This window comes from Bubalus bubalis, chromosome 4 (assembly GCF_019923935.1).
Source record: "Bubalus bubalis isolate 160015118507 breed Murrah chromosome 4, NDDB_SH_1, whole genome shotgun sequence".
NCBI lineage: Eukaryota > Metazoa > Chordata > Mammalia > Artiodactyla > Bovidae > Bubalus > Bubalus bubalis.
This window is the reverse complement of record NC_059160.1, coordinates 89425229-89444398: the sequence shown is the minus strand read 5'-3', so window position 1 is coordinate 89444398 and position 19170 is coordinate 89425229. Positions and strand designations below refer to the sequence as shown.

Below are 19170 nucleotides of genomic sequence, written 5' to 3'. Positions count from 1 at the left end.
GGGGGTGCGCCGCACAGCTCCTGTCGCCGTCGCTGCTTCCGGTGCTAGGTGGAGGGCAGGAAGGAGGGAGCCGGGAGCGAGGCCAGGGGAGCAGCCGCGCTGAAATCGGCTGAGGGAGCCGGAGAGAGTGGAGCGAGAGCCGAGCGGAGCCTGTGGGGGCGGAGGCGGCGGCCGCAGCGGCGGAGCTGGGAGCAGGAACAGGTGAGGGGCTTGGAGGAGGGAAGGCAGGTCCGGGTAGAGGAGAGGCTCGGGGTGGGGGCTGCGAGGATAGAGCCCCCTCGCCCCGCTCTCCGCTCGCTCGCCCCCGCCCGGCACTGCCTGGCATGGAGCGGTGTGGTCCTTCCCTCCCGAGAGCTCGGAAAGGGGGCGCCGGGCCAGCCAAACGCCTGCCCCCGCATTTGAAGGACGCTGAGCTGGTGTGGGGGTGGGGGGCGCACACGGTTTTGTCCTCCGCTTCGCACAAGGGGGCGACCTGGGCTGCGGTGAGGAGCCCCTCGCCTGCAGAAGGTGGGCTTTTGAAGGGTCGGGGTTGAGGGGGAGGAAAGCAGTCCTGGGTGAGGTGACGTGAGGGCGGCGATGACTGTTTTGTATTCTTTTCCTATTAAAGGGCTAGGGAATAGCGCTTTTTCCTACCCGCTTTCCGCCTTCACCTTGGTAATAGACCAGAGAGAAGCTTTGCTATGGTGACACCCCTCCCCCTATCGTGGGGCAGGGGTCGGTAGGGGGTTAGGGATTAACCTGGAACACAGGCTGGTGGGACACCCCAGGGACACTATTCTGGTGGAGGTTGAGCTTTCGGGTCCTGGGAACCGCATGTTGAGAAGAGGGCAGCAGGTGGGGAGCCAGAAGAGAGGAGGCAGCAGAAGGGGGAGGGGGATCTGGTCTTGCTTGGAGAAGAGAGGTGGTGCCTTCCTCCCCCAGGCGTAGCGGGGGCGGTCTCACTGGAGGAGGGAGCTTCTGGTCGCCAGCTCTGAGTTTCGGTCTTCCAATCCGCTTTCTTTCTTTAGGAAGTACCAGGATTCCCGGAACCGAAAATGGAGCCGTTGCTTACACTAGTGTTTGAGGGAAGAAGGTGGGGGTGAGGGGTAGGATGGAATTCCCTGTTAAAACCGGGCCACTTGATTAGCCAAGTTGTAACTCCTCTTTGGGGAAAGTTTCCTTCCTTCTGGGTTGTATTACCGCTGGTCTCCCTCTGGCTAGGCCGAGAGGAGTGTGGTATGTGGTCAGGAGTGAGAAGAAATAGTGAGGTCATCGGGGGAGGAAGAAGTGTAACTTAAAACGTGTCTCCGTCGCTGTTGGATTGGGTCACTCCTGGTCTAGGGCATGAAAGTTTTATTTGGTAGGAGATCTGCTGCAGGAGTCTGATTGCTTAGGCCAGTGCAGCTAGGGTCTGCATACTTCCTTCCCCATCCCTATTCAGGTGGTGACAGTATTTGCTACCATTTTGTCTTGAGCTTGTTGTTGGGTTAAGTGTCTCCACTTGCTATGACAGGAATGGGTCAGTGAATTGGTCATTGTGCATTAGACTTGGGTTTGAATACCATGTCTATAAAAGCTCGTTCTAAGAAAGAAACTGATCCACCTTTTCACAGAATGAATCTTTGACCTTGGATTCAGCTTGGAAGGGTCCTCTTGTATCACATATTGACATTCCTTCTGCCTCCCAGCATAGAGTTATTGCCTTCGGTAGTAAAAAAAAAATTTTTTTTCTTTTGTAGTCAAAATTTTTATGCATATGTCTTGATTTTCCGAAGAGACAAAACTTTGAGTGCAGGAATTAGATCTCATCTTGTGTCCCCCACACTGCCTGGGCACACAGTAAGCTCTCATGAATACTGAATGTGAATGAATAGAACTTAGGTTTTCTTTTCTTTTTTTAAATATTTATTTATTTATTTGGCTGCACTGGGTCTCAGTTGTGGCACTTGGGATCTTTAGTTGCGAAATGCAGGATGGACCTGGTAACTCTTAGTTGTGGGATCTAGTTCCCTGACTAGGGATCAAACCCGGAAAGTCCTGAACTCCGGATTTCTGACCATAGTTTAAGGAAAGAGAAAGAGATGGCTTGGCTGTCATAGAGAGTTGCTGAAGATAGCTGAGTGAGGGTGTAAAGGTCTTTACCCTTTGTAATTAAGGTCTTGGTCTCCACGTTTCCTAAGAGGCACAAAACAGTTGTAGATAATGAAAGTTAAGACCCCCAAAAGAAAAGTATTAGAACACAGAGTCATTATTTAGCAGAAATCCTAGATCTCCTTTAGACCTAGGTCCTGCAGAGTTGTCTGCAGATTGAGTTCCTGATAATTACGGAGAAGGAAGCCCGTGTATGTATCTGGTACCTGGCATAGAATTGGTGGCAATGAATGGTAGCTGCTATTACTAAACTGAATGCAAGTGTAAAGGAGGACAGACAGCAGGCTAGAAAGAGTGGAAGTGAAGTCTTACTGCACAAAGAGTCATAGAGTGTGTTGTCTCTGCTACTTTCTTCCACTGGAGTCATAATAGAGGAAATGGACTCAGAGAACAGTGGGCGGGATTTATTGGTTAGAAGGAAGTTCTCTAAAACCAGGTTTGTTAAAACTGATTCAATGACTGAGGGAAATTGTGGAATCTACTCTCCCATATACCTTTAGAAATGGATTTCAAGAGGCCTAAGACTCAAAACATGTCACTGTATTTCACTCTCCTCACCATTTTTTGTGTGCGGCTACTGTGGAACTTCCCTGACTTGGGATCGAACCTGTGCCCCGTGCAGTGGAAGTGCAGAGCCTTAACCACTGGATCACCAGGGAAGTCCTTCACATTTTTTATATTGCAGTATAGTTAATTGACATATTGTGTTCGTTTCAGGTGTGCAACAGTTTTCTTCACCATTTTTGTTACATGGTATGATAATTAACAATGTGGACCTTGGAATCGGACACAATTGGGTTCAAATCATGCCTCTGCTAATTACTAGTTGTATGATTTTGGTGAAATTATTTGTCTCTCTTAGCTTCATTTTCCTCATCTGTAAGGAGTATGATAATGATAGTGTCTGTTCATAGTGTTGGCATGGGAATTAAATGAGATAACATACACAAAGTGCTTAGGGTTATACAAAGCACACATAGTAAGCCTCAAGTAAATGTTAGCTGCTATTAATAATCACCATCATAACAGTAATAATAACATGAGCCCTCAGGGCTGCCTTAAAAAAGAGGAGGTTTACAAAAGAACAACTTGCTTCCTGAAGCGCCTATGTAGAGGGGTGATTGTTACCATGACTTTCTGTGCTGGTCGTAGGCTTATGAGCAATGAAATCTTTTTTCAGCCTCAGCCTCACAGAGGCAGCTCCTGTTGGCTGAGTGGGAGGTGAAGCTGGAGCAAGGCAGGGGCCCTGAACCATCAACTGGGATGTAGAGTGAGGATGTGGGGGCTCAGGAATAGTGTTCATGATACAAAAGTCAGCATGACTCTGAGGTAATGGTTGACTCTTCCGTGAAAGAGCACCCTAATTGGCCTATGTCAGGTGTTTAGATTCCTGGGTCCCATTATTTTAGATCTTGGTATTTCAGCATCCTCCATTTCCTGGGCCACTCTTTTCACTTAGTCATAACTCCTTTAAATGTCTGCCTCTGTTTCAGAATGTACTGTATTACGGTCCAGAGTTGCAATGTCTGTAAATTTGTCTACTCTGCCTTTTCCAACATCTGTTTCAAGTATAGGTGGAGTGCTAATAAAGGTTTTGGATAAGGAAAGGACATGGGGAGCATTTGGAAAGAGTTCTACAAATGTTTGAAGGCTTTATCTTATAGTCTGGGAAAGAACTGACTGATGTAGGGATTCTACCAAGGTGTTAGAGATTTGTCATGGATTTCTGCAGAGGACCTGCTGCATCAGATGGACCAGAAAAAGAAATGGCTCAAGATATTAGGGATCCACGGTTATCACCATATTCCTGAAGAAAGTTGAAATGATTGGGCATGGCAGATATTAGTTCCTTGACAACCAGGGATTGAACCCAGGCCCTTGGCATTGAAATTGCGGTGTCTAAACCACTGGACTGCCATGGAATTCCCATAACCTGCCCTTTATGAGCTTAAACACAAGCATGTCAACCATGAATGTTTAAATTTCAACATGATTTAGGATGCAGAAGAACATTAGCTTTCTGTTGGAGTGGTTTAATTCTTCATCCTCCCCTTTTTGAAAAAAAGGAATCTAACCATACCTTATATAAAATCTTATTTGAAGTCTAATACGTAAAATGGATAAAAGCAGTGCTGCTGTGGTAGTGGTGGAGAGTGGCGGACCATAATCAGAACCTCTCAGATAGTTTTCCCTTTCCCCTAGGCAGGCTCTGAATCCCATCCAAGGAACCTGAGAACGTGGAAGCCACTTTGCCAGTTTGTCAGTTACAGGAAAAAGATTGGAGATCACATATAGAATACTGTCTTCCTCAACCTCACGAGCGTTTGCACCATCAGTAGAACTGAGTTCAGCAACAAGTGTATCAGTCACTAGCTACAGATCAGTCATGGAGCTGGACGCTGGGAGCATGAAACATGAATAAGGCACAGTCCCAGCTGTCAAGGGACTGAGAGTCTAGTGTTGTTTTCCCACTGTGGTGTCCTGAGAAAATGGTAACAGTGAAACAGGCATAGTTGCTTGCAACCTGAGATGACCGGCCCATGGGCTCTAGCCACTCTAAGCCCTAGCTATCCAGTATTGATGGGATCAGCATCTTCAGCTGACCTGTATTACATTAAAGGCACATTATTTGGGAAGTTCCAGCTCTGGAAAGCAAAACACACCAAGGTAAATAAAACATTCTGTGGTAAGTCCTAGAGTAGAAGTGTGTTTGAGGTGCTGAGGGATCACAAAAGGCTCTTATCCCCCAAGGTAGGACATTCCCTGTCTTCTGTATTCTTAGGCTGCTCTGTTACAGGTGGCCTTGTCCAAATCATGGCCTCCTGTTTTCATCTGTTCACTGGCAGCTCCATCTTGACATGCATAGTGGGACCAGATTGGGGCAAAGGTTTACTAGGGCTTTAGGCTGATTACTCATGGGATTTCAGTGATTTTGTAATTAGGAAGGTACAGTGTACTGGATATCCAAGGCTAGAGATGTGGGCATTGGAGCAGCCATCAAATATCAGGATATGGTACAGTTGTAAGGTGGTCAAATGATAAGAATAGGGCACACTGAAAGCTTTGATTAGAGGGCAGTGCCACGGAATGTTCCAGGGAAAGAAATGAGTCTAGTTTTTATTTGGTCACTGTCTTATCTAGCTAGGTCATGTATTCTGAAACAGACTTGAGGTTCTGTTCTGACTCACTTGCTGAGGTTTGTCTTTGGGAAAAGCCATACCGTTCTCTGGTGTGTGGGTCTATCAGGGCAGTTTAGAATCCTTCGCTTGACTTTGTGGCTTCCTTCAGGTTATCCTTAACTGGAGTCTTCGTCTTGGACTAGAAGGGAAACTGATGTTTAATGATTCTGACTCAAACCTAAATGCTGTTAGTTAAGTGGAGACTAATTTTAGTCATATGTTCTAATTTATAACAAGGCCATTCATTGATTGCCTAGTAGCTAAGTTCAGTAGGTATCTTTCAGGCCTTATCTTAATTTGACTTTTTCGTAGCCTTTGACCCTCCTTTTTTTTTCTTTCCTCATCGGTGTCTCTGATGCCTTAGTCTCTTGATTTCCTTTTTACCCTTCTGGTTGCTTCCTACTCTCTTTCCTGGCCTTTTTTTGCTTTAAATGTTGATGTGCCCCAGGTTTTTATCTTTGGGCTTTTCTCCTGTCTCAGCATACACACTCTCTCTAGATACATAGATTAGGATGTATCAGTTGCGAAAGATAGAAAACACACCTGTGAAGAACTTCCCTGGTGATCCACTGGCTAAGAATCCGCCTTCCAATGCAAAGAACTTGGGTTCTATCCCTGGTCCCGGGACGATCCCACATGCCTCAAGGCACCTAAGCCTGTATGCTGCAAGTGAGCCCACCCTCTAGAGCCTGAGCATTGGAGCTAGAGGTAGCTCAAGTGCAACGAAGACTCAGCACAGCCAAAATAAAAAAAGAAAGAAAGAAAAAAGAAAACACACTGTGGCTCAAATAATCCGAGGATTTATTAAGCACCTAGCAGGAAATCTAGGTGAAATAAGCCAGACACAAAAGGACAGGTATTGTTTGATTCCACCTTAACGTGGTACCTAGAATAGTCAGATTCAGAAACAGTATAGTGGTTGTTTCCAGGGGGTAGGGGAGGGGCGTTATTGGTTAACAAGTAGAGTTTCAGTTTGGGAAGATGCGAAAGTTCTGGAGATGCATGGTGGTGATGGTTGCACAACAGTGTAACTGTACTTAATGCCACTGAACTGTACATTTAAACTTAAAAATGGTTAAAATGGTAAATTTTATGTATATTTTACCACAAGGCTTCCCAGGTGACACAGTGGGTAAAGAATACCCCTGCAGTCCAGGAGACTCAGGTTTGATTCCTGGGTCAGGAGGATACCCTGAAGGCGGGCGTGGCAACCCGTTCCAGGATTCTTGCCTGGAGAGTCTCATGGACAGAGGAGCCTGTTGGGCTATGGTCCATGGGGTTGCAAAGAGTCAGACACAGCTGCAGCAGCTGAGCACACACGCACGGTCTGCCACATGCAGAAGTAGTTCAGGGGAAGAACATTCCTTCTTACAATTTTTTTTGATCTACCCACTAAACAGTGGTAGGATCCAGGTTTTTCTGCTCTGATATCCTAGTGTTCTTGTGTCTGTCCTTTCATATACTCAAGATTACTCCAGCATCTTGCCCTTCTACGTTAACATCCAAAAGCTAGAGAAGAGAACACTGATATATGTTCTTTTTTAAGATTGAGGAAATCTTTCCCAAATATTCCCAGTAGACTTTTCTTACATCTTATTGCCCAGAATTAGTGCTTGAGCATTTGTGACTCAAATCATGGTGAGAGAAATGAAATGCCCAGAGTCTTTACTGATCAGCTTTCATACCCTAGGTCTGGGGAGGGGTAGCTCATAACCACTGCCTGCCAATGTCTGAACAAATTAGGGGTTCTCTTAGAAGAAAGAAGGGAAGATGGCTGTTGGGGCAGGCAGCCAGTAACTGCTGCCACCCTGAATCCTCCTGGTTCCTCTTGGGGCTTCAGTTACTGTCTATGCACATGGTTCCAAATACCCTGACCAGACTTTTCTCCCGATCTTCAGACCTTAGCACTTCACAATTAATCTAAAAACAAACATCTTTGCTGCCAGATCTGTTTCTGTAGTGTTTCCGGTCTAAAGAAGTGCCACTGACTCACACAAGCCAGAAACCTGGGAGTCGTCTTTGACTCTCCTCTCCCTACTATAATCAGCTATCAAATCCTGTGAGGTCTACTGTTTTGGTGTTTCAAATCTGTCCTGTCCTCTCTATTGCCACCTCTGTTTCAGAACTTTTGATTTCTTTTTTTTTCTCTTTTTAAATTTTATTTATTGAAAAATTTAAATTTATTTTTTCATTGAAGGATAATTGCTGTACACAGTTTTTTTTTTTGTTTTCTGTCAAACGTCAACATGAATCAGCCATAGGTATACATATGTCCTCTCCGTCTTGAACCTCCCTCTCATCTCCCTCCCCATCCCACCCTTCTAAGAACTTTGGATTTCTTATCTGTATTACTGGACCTCCCAAGTGGTCTCTTTCCCTCCGTCTTTCCCCCTTATTCCCTAACTTATTCCCTAAACTGCTGTCAGAACGATCTTTCTAAAGCACATATCTGATCATGTTACTCAGTGTTACCTTTAGGGCCCTTCATGATCTGGCTCCTGCTTCCCTCTCCAGCCTCATCCCTTCTTTTTACTCACAATGCTGCATCCACATACATGACCTCCTGGTTGCACCTGGCTTTGGCTAATCACTGTTCTAACTCATCTTTATGCCTGTGCCTACACTCTTCCCTCTTCCACCTTCCCTATTCTTTAGTGTCTGACTGATTCATATTCTTCCTTTAAGAGTCAGCTCAGGTGTGATCAGAGAGTCATGTCTTGGAATTGGCCTTCATCCTCCAGTCTTGATTAACTGCTCTAGCTTTCTGTCCCCATAATACTGTGTGCTTATCCCACTCTTAGCCTCACACTGTAATCCTCTGTTTCCTAGTCTTTCTCTCCCATTGACTGAGTTTCATGAAGGCAGAGTATCCCTAGTTCATTATACTTAATAAACGTTTAATGAATGAATGGAAACTGACATCAGAAGCTGTTTCTTGGCTTTGGGAAATCTTTGAGTTTAATAGAAGCCATTGAGATACTAATCTACGAGTTCTTGTGTGCTGATTACAGTGCTCTTGAGACAAAAATTTGGAAAGTTTACATAGGTCACAAGCCAGCTGCATTAAGGAAACCAAATTAACAGGCAGACCTTGCTTTGGTTTCCCTAAATTTTTTGGTCTATTTCATGGGCTGTGCTAAAAATAGCATCTTTATTAGTGATGTCTCAATTTGAAAATCGTCTGGGAATATAGCTGTTTTTGGTGCACTCTGCTTGGCAGCAGAGGGTTTGGGAGACTCTGGTCTTCTTTTCCCTGAGCCCATGTAGCCTGAAAAGGAGGTGCTGAATCAGGAGTCCCCTAGGGGTGTCTCAGGACACATACCTGTGAAAAGAATGGGGAGTGTGCATGGCAGACTGAGCTGTGACTCTCAGAATCACCTGCAGTGTGAGGCAGACAGGCCTCAAGTCAAAATGACTGAACAGTCAATGACAGCAACAGCCTGCCTCTCCTGGGGGGTGCGGGTGGGAGGGAGGGGTTGGGGGCCGTGAGTGATCGTCAGTGAGGGCATCCTCAGGCGAGGCTTATGTCAGTCGGTGTGCCTGATCGAACTGCACTGTCCAACACAGATTATACTAAAACACATTTTTAGAGTTCCTGTTGCTGCTTTTACCACTGATAACAAAGTTTGTAACTGTGCAATAGAATGTTGAGACATCCTTTTTGTTAATAGAGATATTGCTGTATTCCATTTTTCATTTTGAGCCACTCACCTTCAGTCTTAACTGCTTCCTGTTTCTCCCAGCCCATGGAACCCTGGTATTTTGCCTTATTGACACAGGAGTGCCATCTGTGGCAAAAGAGAATGACTATAGGCTGTACAGTACATAGACAATCCGAGGATGGTTTGTTTGCCATTCTGCTTCCCAGAGCTGCTTCTAGCAATGCAGTGTGGTGAAAGTGAGAGCTGACTATATAGCCGTAGGTGTATGTTCATGGCACAGAGCTGAAAGTTGCCACCATCCTGGTGGTCGGGGCAGCATGCCATCTGGAAACAGACAGGAGCAAGGAAAGCCAAGACAAGAAAGCCAGCACTTGCTTTGGACTGTTCATCTGAGTCAAGCTCCTGATTATATTAAAGAAGAATTGTAATGTTCATTAATTTCAAGGCCCTGGGGTGCCATGGGGGACACATGGTAACTACTTGAATATTTCATTAGTTATCTGCCAGCCCCATAGAGTTTTAAATACCAAGAGAAAATTTTACCACTTTTAGTCTTCTCGTCCTTTCATGGCTTTCCCAAACCAGTCTTAAGGTCAGTATGTGTGGAAAATGGCCAGGAATTGACAGGAAAGCTGAGCAGCCATCTGTGCACCACATGGAGACACCAAGATACCAAGTACTGCTAGGACAGAAGAAATGATACAAGCCTTAGATGAGGCTTAAATCAGCCGGTGTGCTTGCTTGAACTCCTACAGCAGGGCTTGGCACTAGGAGCAAGGAAAGATCCAAAATAAATAAGAGGCATAGTCCTTGCACATGGTGAGCACATGGTTAAATTGGGGAGACAGTAAAAGCACAGATTTAGAAGGAAGAACTCCACAACGTAGTGTCACTTGAATGGTTCAGATAATTCAGGGGCCTTTTTGTAGCTTGCCAGGAAATAGAAATCAGTGTAACACTGGGATCCGCTTTTGAACCAAGACTTCAGTGTGATAGCTTAGCAAAGAAGCAAACCAAAGGACAGTGTGTGCATGTTCTGGGGCAAGGGCTCGCTTTCAGCCACTGCTCTACTCACAGTTGGTAATCATTTAATCAGCAATACTTCTAGTCATGAAGGATGGCAAGATAAATGTGTGGTATAAATTCAGTTCAGAATCTGGGCCAAAGCCTATTACCTAAGCTTTAAAGCAAAGTGTCATCTGGAGCTAAAGGAAAAGACACGTGAGCGGGAAACAAGGTAAAAACTAGGAGGACTTGGGGAAGGTGTAAGTTTCTGGAAGTGAAGGCATCAGAACCAGAAGTCTGACTACCACGGATTACCAGAGTTGGTAGGATCTGATCTTACTAGCTGGGTAGGTTTCCCCTCCTGTCTCAGGAATCCTCAGGAATCTGTCTGCCTGGGTGGTTGAGGCAGGAGGGGCCGGGTGGATGGCTAGTGGGCGACTTGGCTGAAGTTGCACCCTAAAGTTGAGCCAGGCCCTCCCCCTGGGATGTGAGCCCTCTGGGTCAGGGGCTGGGCTCCTCTGTGGAACCTACCCAGAGCACCACGCCTGGCTTATTAGTGAATGTCTGCGGAGGCCTTTGAAGATGAAACACTCCATAAGCACTTATTGTTTGTTTTTTGGACAAACTAGTACTTTGGTCTCCAGGGGCCGTTGATCTGGCTCCTTTTTACCAGTCTGGAATTCACTGCAAACTGAGGAGAGTAGGAAACAAATAAACAAATCTAAAATAGTTTTTGAAAAAAAAACAAAACAAAACAAAAAACAACTAAACTCCCACCAAACCCCCATGCTTTAGCTTGAAAATAGGATTCCTCCCTATCCACCTTTCACATTCTTGGGTTTGGGTGCACTCTGTCTTGACCTGTTCCTTTGCCTGCTGGGTTTGTGGTGTGCATATGTGTACCTCTGGTTCCCAGACTGTGGAGAACACCAGCAGCTGGCATATGGTGATCGCTGAATAAGCTGCCGCTGACGCATCGGCTCCTGCAGGCACAGAGAGCTGGCTGGCATGGGTGATTCTGAACCCCTGCTTCATTGTTGTTTCAAGGAGTCATTTCTGTGGCTGTCCTGAGCCATCCAGATAGGAGAGAAGAAGGGAAGAAATGAATGACTCTATGATTCTGTCAGTCTGGGGCAGTGGGCAAAGTGGGCAGATAGGCATTTTGTACTTTTGTAGTGTGCTAGCTGCTCCCTTCATTTCCGCCAATGATGTATCAGGCAGAAGCGTCTAACCTGAGTGAGCTGCTAGTGAGGTCAGTAGAGACCTTGTGAGTTAATTCAGTTATCCAGCTATGAAGTGTGCCAGGCACTAGTCAAGGCACCAGGAACACAGCAGGGAACAAAATAGACAAGGAACTGACATGATAGTAGGAGGAGAAAACAGTACAGAAGGAAACAAGTACAGAACGTGTCAGATGGTGGTAAATGCTACAAGGAAGAAGCGGAATGATGGGTTAGAGAAGCGTGTGTGTGTGTCACAGGTGGCTGTGGAAGGCCTCTTTGATAAAGGGACAGTTGAACAGACACCTGAAGGAAGCAAGGGAGAGCTCCACGAAGGCTGTCTCGGAGATGAGCCTTCCAGGCAGAGTGAAGAGCAGGGACAAAAGCTTTGAGACTGGAGAGTGTTGGGGAACTGAAGTGGAGTACGCACAGGGGAGAGTAGGAGCCCTGATGAGAGAAGCGGGAATGCAGACTGTGCCGGACTTTGTAGGCCATGATGGCTTTGGGTTTTACAGAAAGGGAGCTATGAAGCCCAGAGAGGGTTTTGAACAGAGTCGCAGCCTGACCTGGTTTTGGTTTTACAATCAGTCTGGCTGCTCTGGAGAATAGGTTGAAGAGGGTGAGAACAGAAGCAGAGAATGAGCTGACGGCCTCATTGCAGGTGACCATGTGGAGCAGCTGTCCCGGGAGGCACCACGGGAGCCCAGTACCTAGCTGGGTGAGGAATGAGGGGGGGCCTCTCCACATCCCACCTCCCAGCTCTCAGCTCACTGTTGTATGCGCAGAGTACGGCTTTAGCAGCTGGCAGTTCACAGAGTGGAAAGGATCAGCTTTTCTTAGGAGTGCTGCTTTCTTCTTCCTGCTTAATTTTGGTGTGTAGAAGGAAAGTGTAGAAACACAGGATGGGAAGAAGCAGAATCTCTTGATTAGGGCTGAGAGCATAAACCTTGGGAACCTGACAAGCCTGAACCTTGTCAGGAATCACAAAGAGCCACTCCTTATTCCACTCCCTCCTCTCCCACCTTTTCCAGAAGTCTCAGGGCAAGGTTGGGGGAAGGAGAGGCATTAACGATCTCCCTATGCGTTGGGATATAGTATAGAATGGCAGGACTGAAGGGACTTTAGAGATTATCTAGTTCAACCTCCTCCGTTTACAGGTGCGGATAAGAACAGGTGAAATAACCCATCCAGCGTCACCTGGGTGGATTACTGGCAGAAGCAGGGGACCTGAGTGTTCACTGCTTTGTCTCTGCTCCCAAAGGCTCAGGATCTAAGTGGGCCTTGATCTTCATGGTACGCTCAGGCTCTCGGTTTGTCATAAAAGAACTCCAGCCATGACTGTGGCCAGTCCCATTAGCATGAAGTCCTGACAAGCAGATGGTAGTGAGTTTGCATTTCTTTGCCTAGGATCAAGCCCTCCATACCAGGGTCCAGGCCCGAACCAGACTGCCACTGCCCCCACTGCACCCTACTGTCCTCAGAAAGCGAGTGCTGTGATCATGGGTAACATCTTTGGAAACCTTCTCAAGAGCCTGATTGGGAAGAAGGAGATGCGCATCCTGATGGTGGGCCTGGATGCCGCAGGAAAGACCACCATCCTGTACAAGCTGAAACTGGGCGAGATCGTCACCACCATCCCCACCATTGGTAAGGGCAACGCTCAGATGGAGGCTCTCATGCCCACCCCTGAGCCAGGTAGGGGGCCTATTCCTGGATCCCCCACCTGGCCACCGGCAAGTCCTTACGGTCTGTGGGGTTCAGGGAACAGTGGTTATTTAGCTTCCCAGCAGGTGCTGGGCCTGCCATTTGCACACCTACCCTAGCCCTCCCTGATGCAGGAACTTCCGCACCCTGGCACCCAACAGTGGCCCTCAAGCACTGAGCTGGTTTGTTCTCTGTTGTTTGAAAAGCAGGTGAAGAGCTTTGATGTTCCTGCCAGAGGCCTGGAATTGCTTCAGTTTAGATCCTTGGTGGCCCTGATCCCAGTTAAGACCTGCCTCTGGGAGGGAGAGCATTTGCCTCGTGGAAGCAGCTCTAGATCACCATCATCAGCTGGTTCTGCTTTTGGGGCTCCAGACTGTCACCCACTTCTTGTTCTCCATTCTGCCTCACAGGCCCCACTTCTCCACTGAGGCCGACTCGGTGGCCCAGGGACAGGAGTGGGGCTGAGTCATTTTTTTTGCAGGAGAGAGAGTCAGAGACTGAGAATGAGTGGGGAAGGTTGTCTCACCCAGGCAGCTGGGAACCTCCCAACTGGCCCTCTTCGTCCTCTTCTGCTGCTTCTCTGAGGTTTTCTTTTTGGCCTTAATGCTGCTAAGTCAGGGAACACCAGGTCTGAGGAGGCCTTACTTTCTTTTCTTTGCTAGGCCTGGGGGAAGCAGAAATAACCCAGCGGGGCATCGTTTGCAGGCCTGGTAATTCTGGCCAAGTGACCACTGTCTGTTTTTTCCCCAAAGGGTTCAATGTGGAGACAGTGGAGTACAAGAACATCAGCTTCACAGTTTGGGATGTAGGTGGCCAGGACAAGATTCGGCCTCTCTGGAGACACTACTTCCAGAACACCCAAGGTAGGGCGTGTGAATTGCCCATGGACTGGCACAGGTTGGTTGGGTGTGAGCAGAGGGTGGCTGTTGTTCTTGGTTATCAGGTACCAGCTCTTGCCCTGCTGCAGCTCCTAGGGATGGGAGACAGGAGAAGAGGGAGCAGATACTCTAAGGGTATAAGGAGGGTGTTTTCTCTTTGTGGTGGGGGAGGGGAGTTGATCTGTCGTCTCTGTGCAGCCCATGCTCTGCCTCCCCAGGGTTGATATTTGTGGTCGACAGCAATGATCGAGAGCGAGTAAATGAGGCCCGGGAGGAGCTGATGAGGATGCTGGCGGAGGATGAGCTCCGGGATGCTGTGCTCCTTGTCTTTGCAAACAAACAGGTGTGACATCTCCCTGCCTCTGCGTTTGAGAGAGGGCAGCCTGGCCGTGGAAGTCATGGGATCTTGGAGCCCATTGTGTGGTAAACCCTATGACTAGGCTGTCAATTTGGAAAGTAGGAAATATGATTAGCTGGCTTCTTTATGCTCTTCTTCTTGTCCCCTTCCCCCATCCCAGCTTTACTTAGCAGAGTTTCTGTCCAGAGGGACTGGTGTGGTAGATCCTTTACCTCCAGCCCCTCTGTTATCTCACCTGTTCTCTGCTTTAGTGGAACAGCCCTCTCTTTTATGGTCAGATGGACCTGATTGTCTGCCCATCTGAATGACTTCTCCACTTCCCTAGCAACCCCATACTTGGTTTCCAGCTCCTCAGTGGAATGACCTTTAGTGCCTAGGCTCTGGAGTTCTAGGATGGTTAAATCCAAAGTGGTTCTTTAGGATCTTGCTCTGGGTTCCTCCACTGAAGAAGGAGGAGAGGGTGCTGGTATACCTGCCTTTGCTAGGTGGGTGCTCTAGAAGCTTCTGCAAGATCTTGAGGCTCCTTTTTGTGTCTCCCTTGTGCTTCAGGATTTGCCTAATGCCATGAATGCTGCTGAGATCACAGACAAGTTGGGCCTGCATTCCCTGCGCCATCGCAACTGGTACATTCAGGCCACCTGTGCCACCAGCGGGGATGGGCTGTACGAAGGCCTGGACTGGCTGGCCAATCAGCTCAAAAACAAGAAGTGAGAGCCAGACAGCCCTATCCGACCACCCCATCCACCCCTACTGTCTCCCTGACCCAGCCCTACCCTTTTCCTTCCTGTTGCCAGTGCGGCCAGATCCCTGGGTATCATGTCCGCATGCCCAGCAACAGCCTTGCTTACCCTGCCCTCCCCTCCCCGATCCATGACCAGTCCCCAGTTGCTGTCCTGATGATGAATCATTCCAATTTACCGGATTTAAAACAAAAAACAAGGTTGTTATGGTTTCATGGGGGGGGCCCCCCCTCAAGCTCGGGCTTGGGAGGTGGGATGGAGTGTTCCCTCTGGTTTGCTTCGTTTGGCTCTAGTTGCTGTGCTCTTGGCATCTGAGTCCCTTCCCTCTCCCCACAGGCCCCTCTTCCCTTCCCCGTCTTCCTTTCCTTTGCTGCTCTCCCCCTATTCTACATGGAAATTGCACGGGCCTCTCTGTGTGTGCGTGCATGTGTGCGCGTGTATATACCTGTATAGAGAGATATATATGGGGGCCAAGGAGCAGGTAGGGGAGGTGGGTGCAGCTCAGGGCTTGGAGCAGGACACTGCCCACTCTCATCTATCAGCTGCTCCTCCCATGCTGGCGAGATAAAGGGAAGGAGGTGGAGGGGAGGCTGCCCCAGTGCTGGGCTGGTGCCTCTCCACTGCAGGTAGGTTTTCCTGGATGACAGGGCAGATGACGGCTTCTCTGCCACCATCTTCCTCTATCCCTCTCTCCACCCCACTCAGGTCAGGGGGGTGGCATTTGTCTCTAGATGACTGTTCCCAAGGAGATGCCATTCTGCCCTGCCTTTTTGTGGAAGGAGAGAGGAACCCACTCACTCTTTATCAGCTCAGAGTGTTCAGCTGATCCTCCCCCTCGTCCTTAGATCTCTTCCTCCGAGCTGGAGCGGGGAGGTAGGGATAGCAAGACCATGGGTTGTATTTGGGACCCAGGGCACTGGGGAGAGGGGCTCAGGTTTTCCGTCTTCATCCTCTTTTGTTATTAGGAGAAGGTGAAACACAGATCAGTTTCCCTATCCCTGCCTCCTACCCCCTCTGTCTTCTGATCTTGGGCCTGGGTGGTTCCCCTGTCCTTTGTCAGAAGTTTCCTCACCCTGGTAGTTCTGCTGGCCTCACCAGCGCCGGCTGGCTGGTTTGCTGAGGAGCAGGGGAGTGGGGTGACACAGTAGACCTCAGCAGCAAGCCACTTCTTCTCCATTTTTATCTAGTCCAGGGCGTGCTGAAGGATGGAAATTTCTGTTTCCAGACCCTGAGACCATCCTGCCATCACTCCGCACTCCATCCCAAGAGCCTTTCCCTGCCCTCTCCACCCACTTCCCATAAATGGATCTGGGCATTGGAATGGAGGAAACCGGGCTCCGAAGTGATTGTTGGTGCTGATGGGCTGCAGCGTCTTTCGAGTCCTCCCTCCATTATCATGTAGTTGTTCAGAAGCTGCTGCTACTGTGTCTCTGTCTACAGGAGGCACTTGTCCCTGAGATCCTGGCCTGGGTTCCTGACTTCCGCGGTTTCTGTGAAGCCGTGGCTTTTCTGCGGGCTCCTGTGTGTGCTGGCTGCGCCCTGAGCTCCAAGACGGCCGCCCATAACCTTTTTGCTAATGTCAGGGCCCAGGGCCTCCATAGCATGGCTGAGGGACCCCTTCCCAGAGGGGCTGTCCCAAGCCCCACCCCATGGGGCCAGGCTTCCTGCCACCTTTGTCTACAACAGGCGGATCAGTACTCCCTACCCCACCTCAGATTGAACTGTGAAAGAGAGGTTCCAGGGGTGTCTCAGTGCCAGCTCCTTAGTGATGCAGTGGGTGTATGCAGGTCTCTTGCGCTCTAGGCCTTTGTGTGTATGCGTGTGTATGTGTGGTTGGTGGCAGGGTGGGGGGAGGGGTTGCTGGAGCTTCTGGTTCATTTTAACATGTATTCACTCCCCTGACCCCACAGATGCTTCCCTCATATTTTACTTTGCCTTTGTCTCTGTTTTGTCAGATGTTTTTTTTGTTCCTGCTCCTGTTGCCTCTGCCTCCCGGAACTCTTTCCTTTGCCTTCTCACCTGCTTCACTGCTGTTGCCTGTTTGTCTCCCTTTTCCTTGGGAAAATTTCCTTAGGATTGCTCACTCTGTATCGTTGTGGTTGGTGAGGACTTTGCCTCCTCTCCTGCCTCACTCCCTCTCTAACCCTGCCAAGTTAGATGTCAGTCCCAAATGGGTTTTTCTCATTTTAGACCTACCCCCCACCTTGGTTTGGGGGCCTTCAGGGACTGGTGGGGCTGAGGGTGTTGGGAAACAAGTCTTGGAGGTTGCCTGGGTGCTGCTGAAGGATCTGTCCAGCAGGGGGCAGTAAATGATCTTGTTAGTTTGCCAGGCTGCTGGGCCCTCGGCAGGGGCGGTCCTTTCTACATTCCCATTCACCCAGAAGTGCTTTCAGAATTGGGTGTTTCATTCCACTTCTACCCACTCCCTCCCCTACTTTCCTCTGGTAGGTTTAATTTTTTGCTTTCCTTTGTTCCAGCCTTTCTTCTCCCTGGGAATTTCCCCTGTTCCCCCCTAAAAGTTTGTTTGTGGTGTTATAGTGGTAACTGCAGTTCTGAACTGGTTTTTCTCTTCTTTTTTTCTCCTCTGGAATGTAGACTGTATATGTTTAATAACTCACCTTCTCTCTCCTTGCTCAAAATGTGGGATACGCGATGACTGTGACCCTGGTTGGAAATTAAACTTGTTTTATGCAGCTTTGGAGCAGACTTCATCCTTGATGTGCAGCAGCCGTGGCACAGTTTATTGGTGAGGGTAGTTCTGCTTCTGGTCCCCCTCTCCAGACTGCTCTTTGTTTCAGCAGAGGGGTAAAGGGTACTCTGGACTGGGGAGAGTGAAGTGACGGAGGTTCATCTCCACACTGCTTACTGTTTCCCATCATACCCCAAAAGGGAGCTGAAATGAATCGGGGCCCAGAGTTTGAGGGCTTCGTGACTTTGCCCCTCAAGTTGTAAAGGGTTTAACCCTGAACTTAGCCATGTTCATCATCTTCTAGTAGACTTAGGGACTCCAATAGAGGGCCCTAATGCCTCACACAGCCCCCACTCTCAGATCTCCCCAGCCCTGTGCCTCAGCTGCTTCTAGTTGGACCAGGGTCCCCTCATCCATAGGTTGGAGTCTGCTCACCCATCTAGTTCTGGACTTTGGCATTGCGTAAGGTGAAGGGTAAAGGTCTGAGTAGTGTAATGAACTTGACCCTCCTTACAGCTCATGGCCCTGCATCACCTCTGCTTTAGGTGTCCGGTTCCCCATTGTCAGGAGGCCAGACCTCATCCAGAGATAACGTTTTGAGGAAAAAGACAAGCCTTGTCCTTCCATCCAATTCCCACCACTACTCTTTTCCTCTCCTGCTGTTACTCAGGCAAAGAAAGGGATGCTGCTCCCCTTTCTTGGTGAGGTCTGAGTGAGCCAGGCAGGCCTTCCCTGCTCTCACCACTTTCCTAAGATTTAATGACAGAGATCTTCCCAACTTGATGTTATGGAAAAGGCACAGGATATAGGCATGTAATAAGTTTGAGAGCCCCAAATACCAGTGTGAAATTATCCTTTGTGTTCAGCTACCTCCCTGCTGCCTCCCCTGGCAATCTTCCTTTTCAGCCCCTCTCTTGCTATTAAAATAATCCATCATGGTTAAGGACCAGTGCATCTGCCCTTATGAACCCTTAAACTACTTCAATCAGACATTGCTTTATCAACCCCATAAGCTTTGAACACTACCCACATAACCCTGAAAACCAGGTGAAGCTTTCTTCCTCCTGGGCTCCTCAGAAGCCTGCTTGGTGACCAAGGTTGTTGATAAGTTAGGAGCACTTGCCCAAGTGCATTATTTGTATACTAACAAATGGATAACTTCTAGAGCTACAGCCCTACATAAGATAATGGTAATGGAGAGGACTTTAGCAGGATGGCAGGCCAGTGGGGGTCTTTGGACCTCTGGCAACTTGGGGAGAGGATGGTCTAGTGTCTCTGTCCCTCAGTAGTCAGTCCAGGATGCCAGGAAAGAGGGGGAGCTCTCTTGTGGCAGTTGCTTGAAACTTCTAGCTTTTGGGGGGATGGAGGAGGACATGGGGAGATGAAAGGGAGACTTAACCTGGAAGGTGAATGTTTAGCATCCAGCTCTTAAGACAAAAGCAACCTTATCTTCCCAGAACACGAATAGCTCCTCATTCATGGCTTGGCCTAGGATAATCTGGGCAAGGGAGCTTCTGAAGTGAGCCTAGAGAAAGCTAGTGGAAAGCCTTGGATCGGGCCAGGTGGGATGGAGTCAGTGACAGGCAGGATAAGTGTGAGTGGGTG

General features: G+C 48.4%; 1 protein-coding gene across 1 annotated transcript; it reads left to right on the top strand.

Moving 5' to 3' along the window:
- Positions 1-41: 41 nt before the first annotated feature.
- ARF3 (ADP ribosylation factor 3) lies at positions 42-17574 on the top strand. The gene is made up of 5 exons (XM_006054549.4): positions 42-201; positions 12604-12843; positions 13653-13763; positions 13997-14121; positions 14686-17574. Exons 2-5 carry the CDS (start codon positions 12696-12698, stop codon positions 14845-14847), a joined length of 546 nt encoding a protein of 181 aa, XP_006054611.1. The 5' UTR covers positions 42-201; positions 12604-12695; the 3' UTR covers positions 14848-17574.
- Positions 17575-19170: the final 1596 nt, after the last annotated feature.

Bases quoted from the DNA above. Each gene is read 5' to 3' on its own strand.
- ARF3 (XM_006054549.4), top strand. From the start codon at position 12,696: ATGGGTAACATCTTTGGAAACCTTCTCAAGAGCCTGATTGGGAAGAAG. The intron at 12,844-13,652 runs GTAAGGGCAACG...TTTTCCCCAAAG, and splicing joins CACCACCATCCCCACCATTG to GGTTCAATGTGGAGACAGTG. The intron at 13,764-13,996 runs GTAGGGCGTGTG...CTGCCTCCCCAG, and splicing joins CTACTTCCAGAACACCCAAG to GGTTGATATTTGTGGTCGAC.